A 23,720-nucleotide genomic window follows, 5' to 3' on the forward strand; every position below is an offset into this window, starting at 1 on the left:
CTTAAATCTCTCTCATCATTTTTGAGATGAGTTTAAGGTACTTGTTTTTAACGTTTGACTCACTGATTTTTGAAGTACTTGTGACCTATAATTCACTGGATTCACTGATTATGGTGATGGAATTATTTACTAACAGCTTGACTTTTCACCTTGGTGTAGTGCTTATTAACTAATAGCTCATGTCCCTGTTTAGCGAATGTTTATATATCTGTGCAATGTATATGGAAAGTTAATTAAAATATATTTTTAAAAAGAAAAGGAATTCAGATGCCTCACTAGTTCCTTAAAGACTAATACCTGTTTCCAACATCACAGTTTGTTACTCTAGACCCTCAAGAATGAAAGGACTCTATGATCACCAGAATCCAGCCAGATCCTGGCTAAAGAATGAAAGGCTCATAGGTGGAGAATTGTCTAGAAGGCAGAGATAAGTAATTTGTGGCCAGTCAAGGCACAGCCTCATCCTCAAGGAAGTCCACGAACAGGTAGCAGAATTTACACAGAGCAAGGATTGTCAAGCTTAATAAATTGTTTTATTTTATAATCTAACCAACAGGGTGTGTGTGGTCTCACTGGAAGCCAGAAAGAGCCTGACGTCCTGTGAAGTGAAATTCTCTGGACAGATTGCTTAATAAAATTAGGATAAGCTGCCCCACTCACAGAAACGCTCCTACCTGTGGGATTTTGAAGATGCCCATCAGATGTGAAATCTGGATGGAGATTTCAGACTCGTCCCTTTCAACAACAGCCAGGAGGGTCTTCTCTCTTCCGAAGTGATAGTTCGGGATATTATTTTGCCCAGAGGAGAGCAGGTAGAACAAGCCGTCGTAACTCAGACGTGCATCACCGTAGTTGTCGTAGATGTTGTAGCCCAAAGTGACGTTGGGCAGGAACCGGGGGTTCTGATTGATCTTCCGAATGGCAAACAGGAAGGCCAAGATGCTCACAAAGTTTGTGAGTGGATCCCTGCCAAGAGAAGGAGCACGATTTCTGTTCTCTTTCATTGAAAACATCAGAACAAATCCCTGCTTCTTTCTAGGCAACAGATAGGTCTTGCTTTTAGTCGGGCAGTTAGCCTCTTTTTACCTCATGCCCATCACAAAAACTGAATAGTCATGTGTCGTTTAGAACCTACCAGGACACCAGCAATCTTAGCAGGCTGTTTTCTTTGAGGTGTGACTGAGAGCTACATATTACGAGAAACATCTTCTTAGCTGCAGTCTCTATCATACAAGCAAAGAGGGTTTGTTCTGCTAGGAAACAAACGACTGTTACATTGAGGGGCTGTATAATATAGTGGGTTCGATGCAAGGAAGAGGCGAGGTGGTAGCGATCATAGCTCTTTATTGCAGTACGGCACAGCACAGGGCTGCACTCTAAGACTGGAGAATTGGGCCAACGGGGTCAACTTATATACACTGTGCTAGCACACCACTGGATCATTCAAATCAGCAAGGGGCCCATGGTTGGAGCAGAGCAACCGGTATTTGGATCCTGCTGCCCAGTGTTCTTGAATTCCCAGGCTCAGTGCTGATGGCCAGGGGCGTAGACTTTTCAATTTCCCGGGGAAGGGGGGGGCGGGGCCAAGCAAGAGGCATTTGATCCAGTGACATCATAGGGTGGAGCCAGTGACATCACAGGGAGGGGCCTCCATTATCACTACCTATGAATTTATAGAGAAGCTCCCTCCCCATAAATTTAGGAAGCGCTCCCCCCCGGCAATGCCCATGGACTGGGCGAAACCCAGGAAATGGTGGGAGTTTGCCAGTGGTTATAGTGGTATCTCAGAGGTCTCTTGCTGTGTCCTGTTTTTGAAATTCACTTTTAGAATAGTCACTTTAAGATCCGCAAATATACATGTCATGTGCATAGGACAAACCAATGGTCACAAATTTGACAGTAAAAGGTAATACAGAAAAGCTTTAGGGGGACATTTTATAAGTTTCCCTGGACGTTCCCTTGCAGGTGCCATGTTAGTCATGTAGTCCCTGCAGATTCTAAAGTGCTGCAATAGCATTTCAAATTTGTCAAACTGTTTTATAACTTTTTATTCCAAAAAACACCATGTAAACTAAGCCACAATAATATTGTTATATGCTAAGGAACCAGTCCATTTTAGTTGTAGCTACCTAGGTAGGGTTGGCAAGTCCAGTTCAGGAAATATCTGGGGACTTTGGGGATGGAGCCAGGAGACTTTGGAGCGGAGCCAGGAGACGTTGTGATGGAGCCAGAAGCAAGGCTGTGAGAAGCACAATTGAGCTCCAAAGGGAGTTCTGGCCATCACATTTCAAGGGACTGCACACCTTCTCAGTGCTTCCGTCCATTGGAAATGATGAAGGATAGGGGTGCCTTCCTTTTGGGCTCATAGAAGTGGACTCCACAGTCCAAACTTTTTTAAACCTTGGGGGTTGTTTCGAGGCGAGGCACTGGATGCTATCCCGAAAATTTGGTGCCTCTACCTCAAAAAACAGCCCCTCCAGAGCTCCAGACACCCACAGATCAATTCACCATTATACCTTATGGGAATTGATCTTCCTAGGGAATAATGCAGTGTCCAGCAGACATTTCCCTTTCCCCCCCCCCTGAAGCAGGGGGAGGGCCTCCAAACTGGGAGAATCCCCTGCCCCCACCTGGGCACTGGGCAAACTGGAAACTGCAGTGTACTGATTAGCAAACACTGGAAATAAGCCACTGCGTTTTTACGTTGCAAATAAATGCTTAAGCAATTTCTTTCGTAATGATGCAATGATATTATTATCATCACAAACCAAAATTCATTAAATGTCCACAGAAAAATCAAAAAGTGATTTCACACCGCTCTTGTAAGGTAGTATTTTAAAAATCAGAATGTTATTTCACATCACTCTTGTAAGGTAGTACTTGATAGTCCACTGTCTCAGTTCTCCTTTGCTTCAAAGACGTAGACAGTACCACGCTTGTATATGATTCCTTTTGTGGGTAGCAGACCGAAGTCTGACAGGTGTGGCTGCTTCACAGGTCCTATGTTCATTTCTGTGTTTCATTCACCTTCCCGCTGGCCGCTTTCTTTTAGCTTTGGAACCCGTGCTAAAGGCAATTGCTCACACATTACAATACAATGTTACTTTGCAGATTGCATGAATGGGGGGGGGGGCAAAGCAGTTTATCATTCTCCTCTCCCCCTATGTGATTTGAACAACAACCCTGAGAGGCAAGTTAGGCTGGAAGTCTACGCCTGGTCCAAAATCACCCAGTCAGCTGCCTTTCCCTTGCTGTCTTCCCACGCACCCAAGTGAAGGCATTCTCTCCCCCACCCAACCTCAAGGGGAGCTGATCTCTGCCATCTATTTGGATAGCGGTTGCAATTCTGAGTGATCTCCAGCCCTCACCTTGAGATTGGCAAGAGTGTTTCCCCAGCAGGAAACGCCTTTCCCTCAGAGGCCTCCGGTGATTCCTTGGGAATTTCCCAGCAACCTGGGAAGGTACCGCGAAAGGCCTCTAGGTGAGTGCTCCCATCTGTTGCCAATCTCCAGGTGAGGCCTGGAGATGTCTTAGAATTACAACTGCTATCCAAAGAGATGGCACAGATCAGCTCCCCTTGAGGTTGGGTGGGGTGGGGGACATACAAGTTAGGGCTTCAGAGTGGGATCTGCCAGACCCAGGTTCTTACTCCTAGTACAGATAATAAAGCAGACAGTCAACAAAAGTGAGAACTGAGTTGGAGCCCAGTAGCAGCTTTAACACCAACAAAGTGGTGCATATAGCCCCTTCAGGGGGGAGGTGTTTGTCAGTTTCTTGCATTGTGTAGGGGGTTGGACTAGATGACCCTAGAGGTCCCTTCCAACTCTATGATTCTATGATTCACAGTGCCTTCTTACCTTTTGATATTGTTTCAAACACGAGTTTCTGGGGTTACACACAGACACAAATATTTCTCTGACATGAGGCATGGATTTTTTTTTTTTTGCTAAGGTGTTGGATGGGGTATAAATTCATACTTTCATACTTCCATACTTTCTTTGCCAACATACACCAAACATATTTAAGTACTGATGTGTTCTGCATATCAAAACCTTAGTAATTACTTTAGAAAGTCCAAAGATACAGCAAAACTTTTTGCAGAAAACTTACCTTTGCAATGTCAACTGTCCTCCTTCAGCCCTCTAGACAGGCCAGATGAAAGGATAAACAAGCACCTTTTCTTCGTAGATCTGTCCCTACTGATAAGTGGACTCCACCCCTGTTGCCTTATCAAAGTTCTCCTTCCCCACCTGCTCAGGTCTGCTCAGGTCAAACCAGCTTTTCCCAGAGACAAAGATTCACATGTATGTGTTTCCTGGGGAGATGTTTACTGTAGCTCAACTAGCATTTGTGAGGAAGGTGTGAAAGAGTCTCTGACAAATGACTTCCTTCTTGGCAGCCAGAGGAAAAAAAACACAGAGGGAATAGCTGCTTTACCGCTTCACATGCCTTTGAAGGAGATAATTTCAAAGGAGTATTCCCAGTGGGGGCTTAGCCCCCAGGGAAAAAATTCAGGGGGGGCGGGAGCCCCAGAGACCCCGCGTATTTTACGACTATGCTGATGGCTCCAATGAGCCAGGCAGGAACACACCTAATAGTCTTCACTTTGGTCCACATACACAACAGGCTGAAAGATACCTCAGCTACCTCAGAGGGGGGATTTAAAGAGGTTAATACATTTATGGACAGGGAGAGGGAGTAGACAGAGACTATTTTTTTCTCCCTTTCCCAAAACATCAGCAATTGAGGATATTCAAAACTTTGACGGGCAATAGATTTGGGGCAGACAAAAGGGAACTTTTTTTTTTTTTTTTTTTACACAGTGAGTTATCAAAAGGTAGAAATGGATTGCAGAAGATGGAGTGAGGGGCACAGGAACAGACAACTTGAAAAGGGATTGGACTAATTCATGGAGGGTACGTGGACCAGTGGCTATAAGCCATGGTGATTGATTTGAATCTGCTCATTCAGAGACAGTAAACCTCTAAGTAATACTACCAACTATCAACCTCAGCGGAAGGACTCAGACTCTATGCTGTGTTCTTGGCCCTCCTGAAGAACTAACGGCTATTCTGTGAGACACGGTTTTGAATAGGCAGACCACAAGTCTGATCCATCAGGGCTCTGTTTACACTTTCATGCTCCTACAGTCTCAGAACAAAAAATATCAGAACCAACTAAAGACAGTGATTTCTCCAGAGACATAAGAAAGGGGAGTCTATGAAACTCGAATGGAGTAGAATCATATTACATCTGTATCACAAATTACTGACCTATGAGTTCTGGGAGGCTTATTGAAGAAGACTCGTTTTCGATCGGCAGCAGATACAGGTAGGATCCCGCCAATAAGGTAGTCTCCTGGCCTATAATAATTGACAGGGTTCTCTTGATCCTCAAACAAATTCAATGGGCATTTTGCCTTTTCAGCCCCGCAGACGACGCTCTGGGGGAGGAGCAGCAGAAGCACCAACACCAGCGTCACGATCAGCATTTTGAATCTGCCCTGACACAATCTTCCCTTGCATCAGTTACTTAAGCGCATCCTCAGCTCTTTAGCAAATTCCAAGCCCGTCTTCCAGACTCAAGGCAACAAACATTTAAACATTGGAATTCAGACTTCTGTCTTGGAAAAGCTGATATTATAGAAAACAGTGGTGTCTTTCACTATGTCTCAGCCCAGATTCTTGCTGTCACAGGAGGTATTTGTGCATCACATAAAGTGATCACTTTGGCCCTCGAGTCTGAGGATGACATGATTGTTTGTGAAGGTGATCTCCGAAGCAATTCCTCATGGAAGAAAAGACCTCACCACGATTTTGGTAATTATAAGGCAAAGAATTTCCATTGCAAGCTCCTGAAACTCTCAATTTGTGCACAGCTGAAGAAAAACATGTTTATGGGAACTCCTCAGTGTAGGAGAACTTTTGTATGAGGAAAGGCAAAAGTTTCTGGGGCTTTGACCTCTTTGACTAAGAGGTGACATGATAGAGACAAAATTGTGCACGGGATAAATGGAATTGAAAAGGAGACCTTTTCCTCTGTCTCCTGTAATAGTAGAACTCAAGGCGCACGATAAACTTGATCCAGGTGGGTAGCTGTGTTGCTCTGAAGCAATAGAAGAAAGTTAGAATCCAGTGGCGCCTTTTATACCATCAATTTTTTATTAAGGGTAAGCACACTTCATCTGGCAATGAAACGGAGTCCAGTGAACAGTGCTACACATTGGCATTGGGCAGTAAGTCAGCATGCAAAACAGTGAATTTTTAAAAACAGATTAAAAGAACAGCTAGTTAAATCCCACCTCCCCCCCCACACAATTTTTCATGCCTAGTGCCTATATGTATTGGACTCTGTTCCTGGCCTGTCCTACCTACTATATAGCAGCTGCCCTTCATGCTCATGTAATCCTGGTCCTCTCATGCAGTAAATGTACTTTTAAGGCACTCCAAATGCCTTTGAGACATCTGAACTTTGCCTACATGGTCACGTGACCAGGCTGGGCCTGTTGCACCCATCTCGACAGGGACATAAGAACATAAGAGAAGTCCTGTTGGACTTCAATGGCCCATCGAGTCCAACACTCTGTGTCACACAGTGGCAAAAAATTTTATATACACACACACACTGTGGCTAATAGCCACTGATGGACCTCTGCTCCGTATTTTTATCTAAACCCCTCTTGAAGGTGGCCATGCTTGTGGCCGCCACCACCTCCTGTGGCAGTGAATTCCACATGCCAATCACCCTTTGGGTGAAGAAGTACTTCCTTCTATCCGTTTTAACCTGGCTGCTCAGCAATTTCATCAAATGCCCATGAGTTCTTGTATTGTGAGAAAGGGAGAAAAGTACTTCTTTCTCTACTTTCTCCATCCCATGCATAATCTTGTAAACCTCTATCATGTCACCCTGCCCAGCCATGACTGGGACATCCTCCCTATAGTACAACATTCAGATCTCAGGTCTGGCTTTCCTCCTTTAATGGAAGTCTCCGGCAATCCCCTTTTGACCTGGGTAGGTATCTCAATGCAGGCCCATTCATACGCATGGGGCAGCACTGGGTTCAGGATTTACTTAACTGTTCATTGGTGCGGACAATGTTGGGGTTTTTTTGTAACCAAACTTTTTATTTTTGCGATATATTGAAATAACTTCATCTATTCAAATTCAAATATACTTCTCCAATACATTACATATTTTCCTCCCCCCCCCCCACTCCTCTTATTCATGACCTCCGCCGGTACTTAAAACAAATTAAAAGCATATTAAAGGTAAATTCACAATTATAAAATCTTTAGAAAGAAAAAATTGTCATTCACTAACCTTTTCTCTAATAATCACTTAGTACTTATTAAACACAAAGCTCATAATTATTAAATCAGTTCCAGAGTTCCACCTATCGTAGTCTTATCTTAACTCTCATATATATATTTACCAAATAACTATGTTCTACTAATGCTTTTATCACAATTCCTCTTTATCATTTAAAGTTCAATTAATATTGTCATACACTACTAATGGGGGTGGGGGGTGGGGGGGTGGGCTCCCTCTGGGTGTCCTGCCCCCCCAGGGAAAGTGTATGCGCAATACATCACCTCTCCTTTCCCGGTGTAGTGAACGCTGCGTGGTCACTGTCTGGCTATGCCTGGCAGATGGTCACTGCAATGGCCTCTCCTACATTACTGCATCCGTGGCAACACCTTCTCGCTGGTCCCCCCCCCCATTTTTCACAGAGTTTGCCACGTCATGGTGAGACCGAATGTCCGGCGGTATAACCGGATGGGCAGGCTGGGCTCACCAACCTCGCCAGCCAAGAGAAGGAAAACTCTAACATCAAGCCCGGGCAGACAGAGCTCGCTAATTTAACACCTACCACCCGGAGGACTCGCTGCCGGCGTCCCGGCTTACTGGGCCATGGCAGATGACCCCAAGGTGAAAGGGTGGAGCCAGTACTGCGCACACTGCGCTTCACCTTAAAATTCATCTGCGCAGGCCTGAAGGGTATCCACATCCACAACCCACAACATACCAAGTCCTGCAGCGATGGGCAAGGGGCGAAACGGCAGGTGGAAGATGCCACTGGAAGCCGCAGTCCCAATCCTGCATGTAGGTGGTTCAGGGTATTGGTCGCCTGATGCTGACCCAGAGACGAAAGCATTTTTCGGCAGCACCCTGAACGACCAAGCAGCCTTATTTAGGGACAGCACTGCTTGCTCCACACGGAGAGGGGCCTAGAAAAGGTGGCCTAAACAAAGCTTGTCTCCCCCACCCCAGTTGGCTAGCCGCGGTCAACGGGCATCCTTACTTGCGGTCGAAAAATAACAACAAAGAAAAGGCATGCACCTGCCTCACAAAATGTGCAAAAGACTAAAGCTTGCGTGTTGGAACATCAGAACCATGCTTGGCAAAGTGATTTAAAGAACAGACGCCTTCTCCCAGACAGCTGCTGGGGCAGTGGGGTCTTTGAGAGCCACACAATATGCTTGAGGGAGTCACGTGTGGTTCCTGAGCCGCAGTTTGGCCACCCCTGAACTAGGCCGTGGGGAGGGTCATCAGCCATCGGATCTCACGCTCTGAGCCAATCATGTGCGTTGTACAAGGTCCATTACCATCTGCCTCTCCTTCAGCATCTGCTTCTCAGCCAAATATATCACAGGTGCAGAAAAGTGACATCACAGACAGCAGGGCTCTTTTTGAGCAGGAGAGCACAGGGATGCAGTTCTGGCTGCCTTGGTGTCAGGGGTGTGGCCTAATATGCAAATGAGTTCCTGCTCAGCTTCTCCCACACAAAAGGTCTGCATGAAATAATGGTAATATCAGTATGTGTGGCCTAATATGCAAATGAGTTCCTGCTGGGCTTTTTCTACAAAAAAGGTCTGCATGAAACAGTAGTAATAACAGGGTGTGTGGTATAATATGCAAATAAGTTCCTGCTAGGCTTTTTCTACAAAAAGTCTGCACGAAACAATGGTAATATCAGGGGGTGTGGCCTAAAGTGCAAATGAGTTCCTGCTTAGATTTTCCCACAAAAAAGGTCTGCAAGAAACAGTAGTAATAACAGGGGGTGTGGTATAATATGCAAATGAGTTCCTGCTAGGCTTTTCCCACAAAAAAGTCTACTTTTACAATGGACTACAGAAGATGAAGTAGTGAAATCTCAAATGATAAAATGGGCAATTAATGTAAATAAAGAAATAAAGATGGAATCTTGGGAATATTTGTGGAAAAATTCTATGAAACTCGCAACATGTCATAGTATTAAAGAGAACTGTTTTAAGATGATGTATAGATGGTATATGACTCCAAAAAAATTAGCAAAGATGAACAATAAGATGCCAGATAGGTGTTGGAAATGTAAAAAACATGAAGGATCTTTCTACCATATGTGGTGGACTTGTGAAAGAGCTAAAATGTTTTGGCAGATGATTCAACAAGAGATATCTAAGATCCTAGGATATGAATTTAAAAAAGAAGCAGAGACACTTCTGCTGGGATTACAAATGGAGAATTTTCCAAAAGAAGATAGAACTTTAATATGGTACTTGCTCTCAGCTGCTAGGACATTGTATGCGCAGTTGTGGAAGCAAGAAAAAATACCAGAAAAATGGGACTGGACTTTAAAAGTTATGTCATGGAGTGAAATGGATAAGCTAACAAGAAAATTAAGAGACTGCGATTTAGAACTCTTTAATCGGGAGTGGAAGAAATTCAGAAGATATGTAGAAAAAGAGTGGAAAATAAAAGGACACTGGACAATTTTTGAAGATTAAGACCTTTAAGACAAGAATATAACTTTTGAAGGGTTTTTTTTTTCTTTCTTAATCAATTTTTGTTTTTTCTTGATAGTTAAAGGTACCTTTAATATCTGTTTTCTAAAAAATAACACTGGCGGGGGTCAATTACTGGGGGTGGGGTGGGAGGAAAGTAAGATGTGGGGTAGAATGATGCTTTCATCTTAAGGTTTTTATAAGCTGTAGAAACAGTTCTACTACCATATGTTACCAATAAAAATTGTTTATACGCAAAAAAAAGTCTGCATGAAACAATGGTGATATCAGGGGGTGTGGCCTAATATGCAAATGACTTCCTGTTGGGCTTTTTCTGCAAAAAGGTCTGCATGAACAATGGTAGTATCAGGGGATGTGGCCTAATATACAAATAACTTCCTGCTGAGCTTTTCCCACATAAAAGGTCTGCATGAAACAATAGTAATATCAGGGTATGTGGCCTAATATGCAAAAGAATTCCTGTTGGGCTTTTTCTATGAAAATAGCACTGGATAGATTATATCATCTCTCTCTCTCTCTCTCTGTCCATCCATCTACAATCTACCTATCATCTGTCTGTCCATCCATACATAAATCTGTACCAGCAGTCATTTTATAGAAAAATAGGTGGTGGAGATCATCCAGGGATTGTTATGCAGCTGCACGTACAATTCAATGGACAAGGAGGTGGAACTCTCAGAAGGAGGAGGTGGAACTCTCAGAAAGCTTCAGGAGCTGTGCTCCTGTGAGCTCGCACTCAATCCGAGGCTTGTTAAGTACCATAAGACATTCAAGACAAAACACAAGAAGAGTAAGCTAACTTCTGCTTACTGCAGTTATTGGAGAACATAAGAACTTTAGTTAATTTGGATGTCATCTAATTCTGCAAGAGGGGGATGAAGAGTGGAGGCCACATTGTTTAAATGGAGGATAAAGAAAAAGACTCACAACCTTCCTATGACCCTTTAGCAGTAAGGATTGAATTGGTGAGGTGCCCTTCATTGGAGCAGGAAAACTGACTCCAAACAGATAGATTAATTTGGATAGCCATGTTAGTCTGTCTGTTGCAATAGAAAAGGGTCAGAGTCCAGCAGCACCGTAAAGACTAACAAAACTTGTGAGATTTTGAAAGTACTGCTCACTTCTTGCTGCTTTGTACTGGTATCTGAAGAACTGATGAAAGCTCCTACCCTGTCAAAATTTCTGTTAGTCTTTAAGGACTTCTTCTCCTTTCTACAACTCTTATCATGATCCTAAACCTAGTGTGGCCTACAGGCTCCAGGGAAGCCTGTGTTAGAGTAGCTACAGGGCCTACATATCCCAGGACCCTCTGATTGGGTGGGCAGAGGTGTTGTAGGGAAAATTTGACTGGTGAAGATCACATAAAAACATAAGAGAAGCCATGTTGGATCAGGCCAGTGGCCCATCCAGTCCAACACTCTGAGTCACATAAGAACTTATAGAAGCCATGTTGGATCAGGCCAGTGGCCCATCCAGTCCAACACTCTGAGTCACATAAGAACATAAGAGAAGCCATGTTGGATCAGGCCAATGGCCCATCCTGTCCAACACCTGCGTCACATAAGAACATAAGAGAAGCCCTGTTGGATCAGGCCAATAGCCCATCCAGTCCCGCACTCTGTGTCACATGAGAACATAAGAGAAGCCATGTTGGATCAGGCCAATAGCCCATCCAGTCCCGCACTCTGTGTCACATGAGAACATAAGAGAAGCCATGTTGGATCAGGCCAATGGCCCATCCAGTCCAACACTCTGTGTCACGTAAGAACATAAGAGAAGCCCTGTTGGATCAGGCCAATGGCCCATCCAGTCCAACACTAGGCTTGCCAATCCGTAGGTCCCAGTGGGGTTTTTTCCGCTTTCCCAGGCTCCTTCCCGCCCCCAGTCAGCTGGCCTTAGGGGGGAAGCCCCGCCCCCAGAGGACCATGTGTCTTTCTACCTCCGGAGGCTTTAGTCTCCGATTGGAAAGGCTTCCTCTTGGGATGGTGTGTCTGTGTTACTTTGAAGAAGTTGACAGCAACTCGTGAGTAGAGAGGCCAATCCCTCACTTCAGAGTCACCAGAAAAGGGGGGAGGGAAGGAAATGTCTGCTGGGCACTTCATTATTCCCTATGTGGAGATTGATTCTCATAGGGTATAATGGGGAATTGATCTGGAGGTTTCAGTGGCTCTGGAGGAGCTGTTTTTTGAGGTAGAGGCACCAAATTTTCAATATAGTATCTTGTTACTGTTAGCCGCCCTGAGCCTGCCCCGGCGGGGAGGGCGGGATATAAATAAAATTATCTAATCTAATCTAATCTAATCTAATCTAATCTAATCTAATCTAGTGCCTCTCCCCAAAGTACTCCCCAAGTTTCAAAATGATTGAACCAGGGGATCCAATTCTATGAGCCCCCCAAAAGGTGCCCCTATCCTTCATTATTTCTATGGAAGGAAGACATATTAAAAGGTATGCTGTTGTAGCAGGTAAATAACAAAGCCCCACACATTGCTTGGTTTGAAACGAGGTATTTTACTTTGGTATCAAAGTAGAACTTGTCAGCATATGCCCAAAATGACAAAGTTAAAATCATCAGCCTTCTGACCATTTTTATCCATCCCCAAAATGAGCAGACAAGCTCACAGTCCTTATCTATTCAAATGCCCCACCTCCTGCTTTCCTTCCAGTAGTTTTCCACAGTCCCTCTGCCTTCAGGCGTTTATCAGTTTTAACAAGGAGCTTCCTCAGAGGGCCCTCTTATCTACTCCACAACCTTTGAATTCACACCCATTTTGGGCCGTGTGGCCTCTTAACAGTTACAGCTGCTTCAAATATTGCATCAGACATTCTCTTCTGAAGGTACAAAAACCATATTTTCATTTATTATTATTATAGGGGTGTTCATAATTATTCAGGGGTCCCCCTTCACTGTCCCTTTAAATGTGATGGCCAGAACTCCCTTGGAGTTCAATTATGTTTGTCACACCCTTGTTCCTGGCTCCTCCCCCAATGTCTCCTGGCTCCACCCCCAAAGTCCCCAGATTTTTCTTGAATTGGACTTGGCAACCCTAAGAGGAGCAGAGTTCCAGAACCTCTAAATTTTATTGGGTTGTATCTTTTTCCCACCCCCCCAAAATTACTTGCTTCTGGGCTCCGTTGTTCAACCCCCCCCCGTTGAGAATTTTGCTGAACTCTGAGATTTGACAAACATTCTAATACTTTCCCCCACAAACCTAATAAACCTAAACAAAATTGGGAAAATAACCAAAAAACATACAAAACAGACCGATGGAACTCTTCGTCACACCCCTGTGGCCACATAGGAGAAAGTAATTTAAAAAGTATGACGGGAGTAAGGTTTTATTATGACAATTATAATTCAGGAAGCATTTCAAGGTAGATGCTGAGCTGATATAATTTAGTCCGCCTTTTGGTGATGTCAGGGGTGTGAGGCATATGCAAATGAGTTGTGCTAATGAGCACCTCTTTTTCTACAAAATAACCTTCGCTAATACCAGTGCATCACACAGAAATAGCTGGTGTGACATCACTTCCTGTGCAATGCCAACAATGTGGCCTCGAGCTTCTTCTTTCTACTGGTAAGTCCCCTCATCCCCCAACAGTTGCTGGGAGGGGCTCAGAAATCTTACCCCACAACATATTTTCTTAAAAACCCACTTGCTTCCAACATCTCTGGCCATCCTCCTAAGGTTGCCAACTCCTGGTTGGGAACTACCTGGAGATTTGAGGGATGCAGCTTAGGGGTGGAGGGATTTGAGGGAGAGTAGAACCTCAGCTGGGTATAACGTCCTGTGAAGCAGCTATTTTCTGCAGGAGTACTAACCTCTATCACCTGGTGCTGAGTTCTAATTCTGGGAGATCTCCAATCCCCACTTGGAGGTTATAAACAAAACCGTGGGAAGATAATGAAAATACGAACAAAGTTCAGACTACTGGAGCATCCCTTCCTGTTTCACTACAAGACACTGAGGTATTTACCGTGCATATAAACTCACAACTATTAAAGTGCAATTTACAATATCTCCCAATATATTAAAGGGCATAAGCATATTCATTCCAAATTGATTTCAGAATTCTTCAACAGAAAATCTCTTAATTGCAGAGTCCGTTGTTAGAAGAAATCTCAAAGTTCATCGTTAGAAGACTTTGTAAACTTTCCAGGCTTCACTGACGTCATCTCATCACACAAATGAGCTGGTTTAAAGTGTTAGTGCCAGTCCCATTGTAATATAGAATTTTCTAATACTTGCAGAAGTTGCTGTCTGAGATCCATATTGAGACCAATAGAGACTTTGGAAACTGAAAAGGCTGGAATAGGGTTGCCAATCCCCAGGTGCGGACACGGGATCCCCCGGTTTGGAGGTCCTCCCCTTGCTTCAGGATCATCAGAAAGCGAGGAAGGGAAACGTCCGCTGGGCACTCCATTATTCCCTACGGTGGCCGATTCACATAGGGCATAATGGAGAATTGATCCACAGGTATCTGGGGGGCGGTTTTGTGAGGTAAAGGCACCAAATTTTCAGCATAGCATCCAGTGCCTCTCCTCCAAGCACCCTCCAAGTTTCAAAAGGATTGGACCGGGGGGTCCAATTCTATGAGCCCTCAAAGAAGGTGTCCCTATCCGTCATTATTTCCAATAGAGGAAAGGAATGCAAGCACCAGTCGTTTCCGACTCTGGGGTGAAATTGCTTTCACAACGTTTTCACGGCAGACTTTTAACAGGGTGGTTTGCCATTGCCTTCCCCAGTCATCTATACTTTCCCCCCAGCAAACTTGGTACTCATTTTACCGACCTTGGAAGGATGGAAGGCTGAGTCAACCTTAAGCCGGCTACCTGAAAACCCAGCTTCCACCAGGGATCGAACTCAGGTTGTGAGCAGAGCTTAGGACTGCAGTACTGCAGCTTTAACACTCTGTGCCACGGGGCAATAGAGGGAAGGCATTTAAAAAGGCGTGCTGTCCCTTTAAATCTGAAGGCCAGAACTCCTTTTGGAGTTCAATTATGCTTATCACAACCATGCTTCTGGTTCCATCAGGCCTTTAGCCACAGGGGGCCTGTGAGAGCACTGCCTCCTGACTCCCAGGGGGCCCTCCAGGGTAGAATCATAGTTGGAAGGGACCTCCAGGGTCATCTAGTCTGCACAATGCAGGAAACTCACAAACACTTCCCCCTAAATTCACAGGATCTTCATTGCTGTCAGGTGGCCATCTAGCCTCTGTTGAAAAACCTCCCAGGAAGGAGAGCCCACCACCTCCTGAGGAAGCCTGTTCTACTGAGGAATCGCTGTAACGGTCAGGAAGTTCTTCCTAATGTTGAACTGGAAACTCTTTTGATTTAATTTCAACCCATTGGTTCTGGTCCTGCCTTCCGGGGCCACAGAAAACAATTCCACACCCTCCTCTATATGACAGCCCTTCAAGTCTTTGAAGATGGGGATCCTATCACCTCTCAGCCGCCTCCTCTCCAATGGTTTTTGTCATGAGCGACAGCCAGAGCAGGGAGAGCAGAGCAGGGCACCGGGCACTGGAGCAACAAACGCAGCAAGTGGAAAGGAGGGAGGCAGAGGAAGCTGTGTGGAATGGGCTGGAGAGAGGGGGATGGATGGTGCTGCTGGCTAAAAAGGGGGGAGAGAGAAAGAGATGGAAGGAACCCCCGTGCTTGTACGCAAGGTGCAGCCTCTTCTTGACTCCCAAGTTTTCAGGCTGGCTCCCTTGACTCAGCCGCTTCCGGTGCCTCCAGCTTTGGCCCCGACCCCAGAAAGCTTCTGAGAAGTGGCAAGCCCCGCAGTGGATGGGAAAGGGTGCCCCCCAACTTTTTAAAAAGCCCCCTGACTTTTAAAATCCTGGCTAAGACCCTGGGTTCCATCCTCAAAGTCCCCAGATATTTTCTTGAATTGGATTTGGCAAACCCTAGGCTGGAATGAGCTCCTGTAAGTTTGCAATAAGAAATCACTTCTACAAGTATTGGAGAATTCTTTACTACAACGGGACCGGCGCTAGCACTGTTTCCGATGCACCCCCCTCTGCAAAAGAAGCAAGCTCCTCCAACTCTGAGATGCATTTGGGGGAAGAGGCCTCTCTTTCTGGCTCCTCTTCCTTCGTTTCCTGCCAACCACTTCTCTCCTACCAAGACAGTGATTTCCCCTCTCTTCATGGAGGTTCTTAAGAGCCCCATGGCACAGTGTGTTAAAGCTGCAGTACTGCAGTCGGAGGCCTCTGCTCATGACCTGAGTTCGATCCCCGGCGGAAGCTGGGTTTTCAGGTAGCCGGCTCCAGGTTGACTCAGCCTTCCATCCTTCCGAGGTGGGTAAAATGAGTCCCCAGCTTGCTGGAGGGAAAGTGTAGAGAACTGGGGAAGGCAAGGGCAAACCACCCCGTAAAAACTCTGCCGTGAAAATGGTGTGGAAGCAACGTCACCCCAGAGTCGGAAACGACTGGTGCTTGCACAGGGGACCTTTCCTTTCCATGGAGGTTCTTAACCCTTTTTGTAACATAAACCCCACTGGCCATTTGGAGTAGCCTTCTTAGAACTAAGATTTCCTCAGAACTATGCTTTAAAAAAAATAAAATGGATTATAAGGGAAACCAATCATATTGAAATACAGTTATGATTTTTTTTTAAAAAAATATATATGTTGTAGTAAATAATATATGTAGGGGGCCCTTGGTGCTGTGTGGGAAGCTGCAGTACTGCAGTCCAAGCCCTCTGCTCACAACCTGAGTTTGATCCCAGCGGAAGCTGGTTCAGGTAGCCGGCTCAAGGTTGACTCAGCCTTCCATCCTTCCCAGGTCGGTAAAATGCGTATCCAGCTTGCTGGGGGGAAAGTGTAGATGACTGGGGAAAGTAATGGCAAACCACCCCGTAGCAAAAAGTCTGCCGTGAAAACGTCATGATGCAACATCACCTCAGAGTTGGAAACGACTGGTGCTTGCAAAGGGTGCTACCTTTACTTTTAAAAATAAAAATAAAAGCCCTTCCACTTTGCCCCCCCCCTCCAAGCACCAAGAATACAGAGCATCACTGCCCCAGACAGTTCCAATAATATGCTGTGGCTAATAGCTGCTGATGGACCTCTGCTCCATATGTTTATCCAATCCCCTCTTGAAGCTGGCTATGCTTGTAGCCGACACCATCTCCTGTGGCAGTGAATTCCATGTGTTAATCACCCTTTGGGTGAAGAAATACTTCCTTTTATCCATTCTAACCCGACTGCTCAGCAATTTCATGGAGTGCCCACGAGTTCTTGTATTGTGAGAAAGGGAGAAAAGGACTTCTTTCTCTACTTTCTCCATCCCATGCATAATCTTGTAAACCTTTATCATGTCACCCCGCAGTCGACGTTTCTCCAAGCCCATGTTTGCAGCCATTCATTCCCTAGATTAAAATGTTGTGATTGCAGGATTTGTGCAGATTTTATTGTCAACTGTAGGATCTAAGTCTGGATAGGCTCATATCAGATATTTCTTTGTGGATGGGCAACTCACTGCTTCCAGTTATCTTTGACTGACATAAAATTTTTATTTTTTTCAAGAAAGAGGGGGAAAGGGGAAATGGAAACAGAAAAGTAATAATACATCTGTCAAGAAAAACAGAGTACATTCTGCATGTTGCTGGAGCATTCAAATAAAACAAGTTTCATCATACTGTTACACGCTTAACCTCTCATCACAGTAGTCATATAGAGTTATATTGTAAGTTCCCATTTAGGTTATCAATTTAGCTTGTATTTCAACCATATAGATTGAATTATATCAACCACAATGCACACCAAAGCAATTTAAGTGTCTAGCCATACATATAACTTCTCCCAATATTCTCTTGATTCTTCCTTGGATTTCCCAGCAAGCAGTAACAATAAGTAGTCCATCTCTGCTGCTTCCAGTATTTTCCCGATCAGTTCCTGTTTTGTGGGTAGTTCTTGAAGCTTCCATTTCTGAGCAAACAAAATCCTAGCTGCAGTATTAATATGTGCCATCAGATGTCTTGTCTCTTTTGCCCAACTATCTTTCTATATTCACGAAAAAGAACATTTTGCCTTTGGAAGCAATGTGGGTAGCCTGGTTTTGTTTTGTTTTTTGAGCCGGACGCACAGGAATGCAGTTCCGGCTGGCCTGGCACCAGAGGGTGTGGCCTAATATGCAAATGAGTTCTTGCTGGGCTTTTTCTAAAAAAAAAGCCCTATGGGTAGCCAATAGGTTGGAATGAGTTTAATACATGAGTTTAATACATCCACTGATTGAGCAACTCAAAATGTTTCTCTAGTGTGGGCTCTTTGATGTTGATGAAGACTGCGAAGCTTACTGAATTTCTTTTCACACTTTGAGCATTCAAAAGATATCTCACCTCTGTGCGTTCCTTGATGACGCTGAAGATGGCCACTCTGACTGAATCTCTTTCCACACTCTGAGCATTCAAAAGGTTTCTCACCTCTGTGGGTTCTTAAATGGTTGTGAAGATGACTGCTTTGACTGAATTTCTTTCCACATTCTGAACATTCAAAGGGTTTCTCTCCTGTGTGAGTTCTTTGATGTAGTATGAGACTACCACTCTTGCTGAATCTCTTTCCACACTCTGAGCATTCAAAGGGTTTTTCCCCTGTGTGGGTTCTTTGATGCAGTAGGAGATCGCCACTCTGACTGAATCTCTTTCCGCACTCTGAGCATTCAAAAGGTTTCTCTTTTGTGTGGGTTCTTAGATGCCGTCGAAAATTGCTACTGTTACACAATTTCTTTCCACACTCTGAGCATTCAAAGGGTTTTTCCCCTGTGTGGACTCGTACATGCTTTCGAAGGCTACATGTGTCACTGAACCTTTTCCCACACTCTGAGCACTCAAAAGGTTTCTCTCCAGTGTGAGTTCTTTGATGCTGTAGAAGATTGTTACTCTTACTGAATTTCTTTCCACACTCTGAGCACTCAAAAGGTTTCTCTCCAGTGTGGGTTCTTTGATGCTGTAGAAGATTGTTACTCTTACTGAATTTCTTTCCACACTCTGAGCACTCAAAAGGTTTCGCTCCTGTGTGGGTTCTTTGATGTTCTTGAAGATGGCTTCTCTGATTGAATTTCTTTTCACACTCTGAACATTCAAAAGGTTTCTCCCCAGTGTGGGTTCTTTGATGAAGTAGGAGATCACCACTTTGACTGAATCCCTTTCCACACTCTGAACATTCAAAAGGTTTCTCCTTTGTGTGGGTTCTTAGATGCCGATGAAAATTGCTACTATAACAAAATCGCTTTCCACACTCTGAGCATTCAAAAGGTTTCTCTCCTGTGTGGATTCTTTGATGCAGTAGGAGACTGCCACTCAGACTAAATCTCTTTCCACACTCTGAGCACTCAAAAGGTTTCTCCCCTGTGTGGACTCGTAGGTGCTTTCGAAGACTACACGTGTCACTGAATCCCTTTCCACACTCTGAACATTCAAAAGGTTTCTCCCCTGTGTGAGTTCTTTGGTGCAGTTGAAGTTTGCCATTCTGACTGAATCTCTTTCCACACTCTGAACATTCGAAAGGTTTCTCACCTCTGTGGATTCTTTGATGTTGTTGGAGACCACCGGCCCCACTGAATTTCTTTCCACACTCTGAGCACTCAAAAGGTTTCTCCCCTGTGTGGATTCTTTGATGCAGTTGAAGTTTGCCACTCTGACTGAATCTCTTTCCACACGCTGAGCACTCAAAAGGTTTCTCACCACTGTGGATTCTTTTATGTTGTTGAAGACCACCAGCCCCACTGAATTTCTTTCCACAGTCTGAGCATTCAAAAGGTTTTTCCCTTGTGTGGATTCTATGATGCTCAAGGAGCTGTGATTTGCATTTAAAGTACCTTCCACACTGAAAACATTTACATGCTTTTGTTATAATGTTCCTTGGGAAACGCAGACTTCCCTGTTTTCCATCAGAGACTGTCATTCCACTCTCTGAACAGATAAAGGGTTTCTCTCCTGAATTAATGCTTTGTTGTTTAATAAGGTCTGATTTCTGTGAGAAACTCTTACCATGGCTTGGGCAGCTATAACATTTCTCTCCTACACATGGTTGTTGATGTTTAAGGAGCTCTGCTCTGCAAAAGAAGCGCTTTCCACAATCCAGGCATTGATGGGTCTTTTTTCCACTGTGCATTTGTAAATGCTTATTATATTGGGTTTGATTCGAGAAGTTCATTTCACACTCCAAACATTTGTATTTTTCTTCCATCATGTGGATTACTTCACGGAAATCCTCCTCCTGACAAAGAATAGATTGATCCCTCTTCTCAGCTATATGGCTGCCTTTCTGCCTTTTGGGTCTGCCTTGATTCCTGAAGTTTCCTTTCAAGGCTTTATTCTTGACTTCATTTGGCAATAGGTGATGCAGTTCCTCATCCTTGCCATCCTTTTGATCAACTTCTGTTGGAACAGAGAGAGAGATTCTGTTAGCACCCACTCAAGGAGGTCTGATTTGCACTTGAAATTCTATCATGCTAAGCAAGGGGTGTCAAACATATGGCCCGGGGGGCAAATCAGGCCCCTGGAGGGCTCCTATCAGGTCCCTGAGCAACTGGCTATCATCTGCTTCCTTCTCCCTCTCTCTTGCTTCCTTTGGCATAACAGCTTGCTTTGCTGGGCTTGCTCAACACACAGGAGCTACGGAGCAAAGCCTCTATTTTATCCATTGGCTGAGGTTCCTCCTTTGGGGAGGAAGGGCGGGAGGGAAGGCTTGCTTTGTCAGGCTCTCTCAATCCCACAGCAGAGCTACTGAGCCATGCCTCTCTTTCTTCTATTGGCTGAGACTCCTCCCCATCCTGGTCCTCTTGGGAAGGAAGGAAAGAGCCAGAGCTTCCTTTGCCCAGTTTCCTGGATCCCATGGGAGAAATACAAAGAAAGCACCTTTAAGATCAACGTGCTAATGTTTTAAGCATGATTAGGGATTGTAGAATCTTTCGGGCTCAAGTGCCGTGTTCTACTGGAGAAAGTTTTTCTTCCAGACGTTTCGTTCTCGGCTGCGGAGAACATCCTCAATGGCGTTGCAGCCGGAGCAGGCGCTCTGACCTTCTTGGCTGCTGTGCATTGAGTGAGGCCAGGGCTGCTGGAGAGCTGCTATTTCTAGGCTGGAGGGGGTGTGGTGAAAGAGCAATAGGTTTGTGGATGTGCCCATTGTTTGGTGGGGCTTCCTGGAAGGGTAGTGATAAGGAAACTGGCTGTTGAATGTGACCATTGTTCTGTGTTAATTGCTGGGAGGGTTGGAAGGGGTGTGAAGAAAAAGGAAGGGGTGGGAGGGTTGAAGGGGTGTGAAGAAAAGGAAGATGGTTGTTGACTGTGTTGATTGTTCTGTGGAATGTGCTGGTTGTTCTAGGAATTTTAAGCATGTTTTAAGCATGTTGTTCTGTGAATTTTAAGCATGTTATAAGCATGTTTTAATTTTTTTAAAAATTGTGTTTGTCTGTGTCCTTTATAAAATTAATATCTCTGCTACCTAATCTTAAATAGGTACACACATGGCCCGGTCCAACAAGGTCTCATTTATGTCAGATTCGGCCCTCATAACACATGAGTTTGACACCCCTGCACTAAGCATTTCAGGGGCTGGTTTCTGCTTTACATTGAAATGTGCAATAATATACACATTCAAAGTAACTTTCCGCTTGCTTCTGTGGTCCATCTCTGAAGCTTCCTTCAGCCTTTTCACTCTTGGCTTTTTTCAAAGAGAACCCCTAGAATCCTCCAAGTGCTGCTAAAATCAAGAAAAATACCCAAGTTCTACCCTGGCAAGAAGCCAGGCCGCCAACCAAGCAATCCTCATTCATGAGAAGTGTGCATTTCCTTTGGCAGAACTTCTTTCCCCCCAAAAAACATGTTTGCTATGGGGGAAGAAGAAGCCAAGTTCTCACTCCTTCCTCCCCCACAACAGACACCCTGTGAGGTAAGCTTGAGGAGGACTGGCTACATCAGGGGGTGTGGCTTAATATGCAAAGGAGTTCCTGCTACGTATACTCTTGAGACCCATCCATTGTTGCAATATACTTTTCTAAATGAAATGGAAGGCTTTGTACATGCTTTTTAAAAAAAGACACTGGCGTACTCCGTTAAATGCAGCTCAACAAGAGGAAGACGTTAAGAATACTGATGAAGCGGCAACACGAAACGCGTCTATAACTGGTTACTTGTATACTTGTTACTTTTACTGCCACCACAACTCCTCAAGACTCCCCCAAAGGGGACAAGTAGCGGGGCAGTCCTAAAAAGGATGCACTCCTGTTTGATATTTCGATTCATGCCTCACCCCAGCGGCAAAATCAATAAGAGGAAACCGCAGAATGATGTAAGTGTAAACACTAAAAAAGGCTAGCAGTTGTAAATGACTGGCAACGCATTCAAACCGTTAAGAGTGTATAATTCAGAAAATGTCTTAAAAATACATTTAGCACAAAGCTGATAACATGAATTTACACAGGTGAATTCCCATGACTTTAAATTGACTCGGCAAAAACCTGGCAAGACCGGGAAAACACGAATCATCGGTTCAAAATGTACCGGATTCCACCGCAATCGTTTTCACACTTATGAGGCAATCACAGTGCCATTCTTCAGAGATTGTCAATGGTGCAAGAGCTAAACCCCAATTCCATGAGTTGATCATGGGGCCGCAAGCTGGAGCTGGCCATTTCACACTGAATGGCTTCGTCAGATGTTCACACCGGTGTCTTGCAGTATTTCATATATTCCTAGTCAGTACGTTAAACATTCCAAGTCAAGATTGCTGGCTCCGCCCAGGAGATAAATGTATTTTTAAGACATGTGTGCTAAATGTATTTTTAAGGCATTTTCTGAATCACCTCAGTGGCAGCAATTCACTCCTTTGGCACCTCAGTCAGACCCTTACCCAGAAAGGCCACACTCCAATAGTTCTCCTGCATGACTTCCCTGTACAGAGCTCTTTGGCCCGGATCCAAGAGCACCCACTCTGCCTTGGTGAAATACACGGCCACCTCCTCAAAGGAAAAAGGACGCTGGAAGAAAAAGCAGGTTCCCTCATCAGAGTTCATGCCAGGCAGACAATACACACTGGAAGGGGGCAGTTTTGGAGGGTGCAGCTTGGCGTGAACAAAGGGAGTGATGCTCAGAAGCATCTTCCCGAAGAAGAAGGAGGAGGAGGAAAAAAAGAAGGAAAAGGAAAAGAAGAAGAGGAGGAGGAGAAGATGGAGAAGAGGAGAAGGAGAAGAGAGAGGAGAAGAAGGAGAGAAGAAGAAGAAGAGAAGGAGAAGAGGAGGAGAAGAGAAGAGAAGAGAAGGAGAAGAGGAGAAGAGAAGGAGGAGAAAAAGAAGGAGAAAAGAAGAAGAGGAGAAGGGGAAGAAGAAGAGAAGAAGAGGAGAAGGAGAAGAAGAAGAAGGAGAAGAGAAGAAGAAAAAAGAAGAGAAGAAGAAACTAGATTTATACTTTGCCCCCTTCGCTAGCCAAAGGAGTCTCAGAGCGGCTTACAAATCTCCTTTCCCTTCCCTCCCCCAAACAGACACCCTGTGAGGTAGGTGGGGCTGAGAGAGCTCTGACAGAACTGCTCTTGAGCAGAACAGCTCTGTGAGAACATGTGGCTGACCCAAAGTCACACCAGCAGATGCATGTGAAGGAGTGGGGGAATCAAACCTGGTTCTCCCAGCGAAAAGTCGGCGCACTTAACCACTACACCAAGCTCTCACCTTGGACACCTTAGCAGCAAATGCAGGAGCGAAAGACCCTCTCTGAACAGGGGGAGGGACCCAGATTGTCCCTCGCTCATATACTGTACCTGGGCGTGAGGTTCAGCAGCTGTTTCCGCACCTCTACCAAGACGACGGCTGAATACCGCCCGTCCACTGTCTGTGATGGAGACAAAGGAAGAAGAAAGAATATTAGCCTAGACTCCCTCGTTCATTTGTCCTCTCACCCTAGGGCTGTGACACACTCTTCCCAGGGCCATAGACACA

The 23,720-nt window shown here is 44.8% G+C and overlaps 2 protein-coding genes across 2 annotated transcripts in view; both read right to left on the bottom strand.

Annotated features, from left to right (window-relative positions):
• LOC132571696 (zinc finger protein with KRAB and SCAN domains 3-like) overlaps positions 1–23,720 on the bottom strand; it is a 242,888-nt gene that overhangs the window by 214,893 nt on the left and 4,275 nt on the right. The gene's annotated exons all lie outside the window — the stretch shown is intronic.
• LOC132570936 (gastrula zinc finger protein XlCGF57.1-like) lies at positions 18,032–20,142 on the bottom strand. The gene has a single exon (XM_060237572.1). It carries the CDS (start codon positions 19,979–19,981, stop codon positions 18,032–18,034), a length of 1,950 nt encoding a protein of 649 aa, XP_060093555.1. The 5' UTR covers positions 19,982–20,142.

This window comes from Heteronotia binoei, chromosome 5 (assembly GCF_032191835.1).
Source record: "Heteronotia binoei isolate CCM8104 ecotype False Entrance Well chromosome 5, APGP_CSIRO_Hbin_v1, whole genome shotgun sequence".
NCBI classification, from domain to species: domain Eukaryota; kingdom Metazoa; phylum Chordata; class Lepidosauria; order Squamata; family Gekkonidae; genus Heteronotia; species Heteronotia binoei.

Excerpts from the sequence above, each read along its gene's own strand:
- LOC132570936 (XM_060237572.1), bottom strand. The coding sequence starts at position 19,981 with ATGATGGAAGAAAAATACAAATGTTTGGAGTGTGAAATGAACTTCTCG.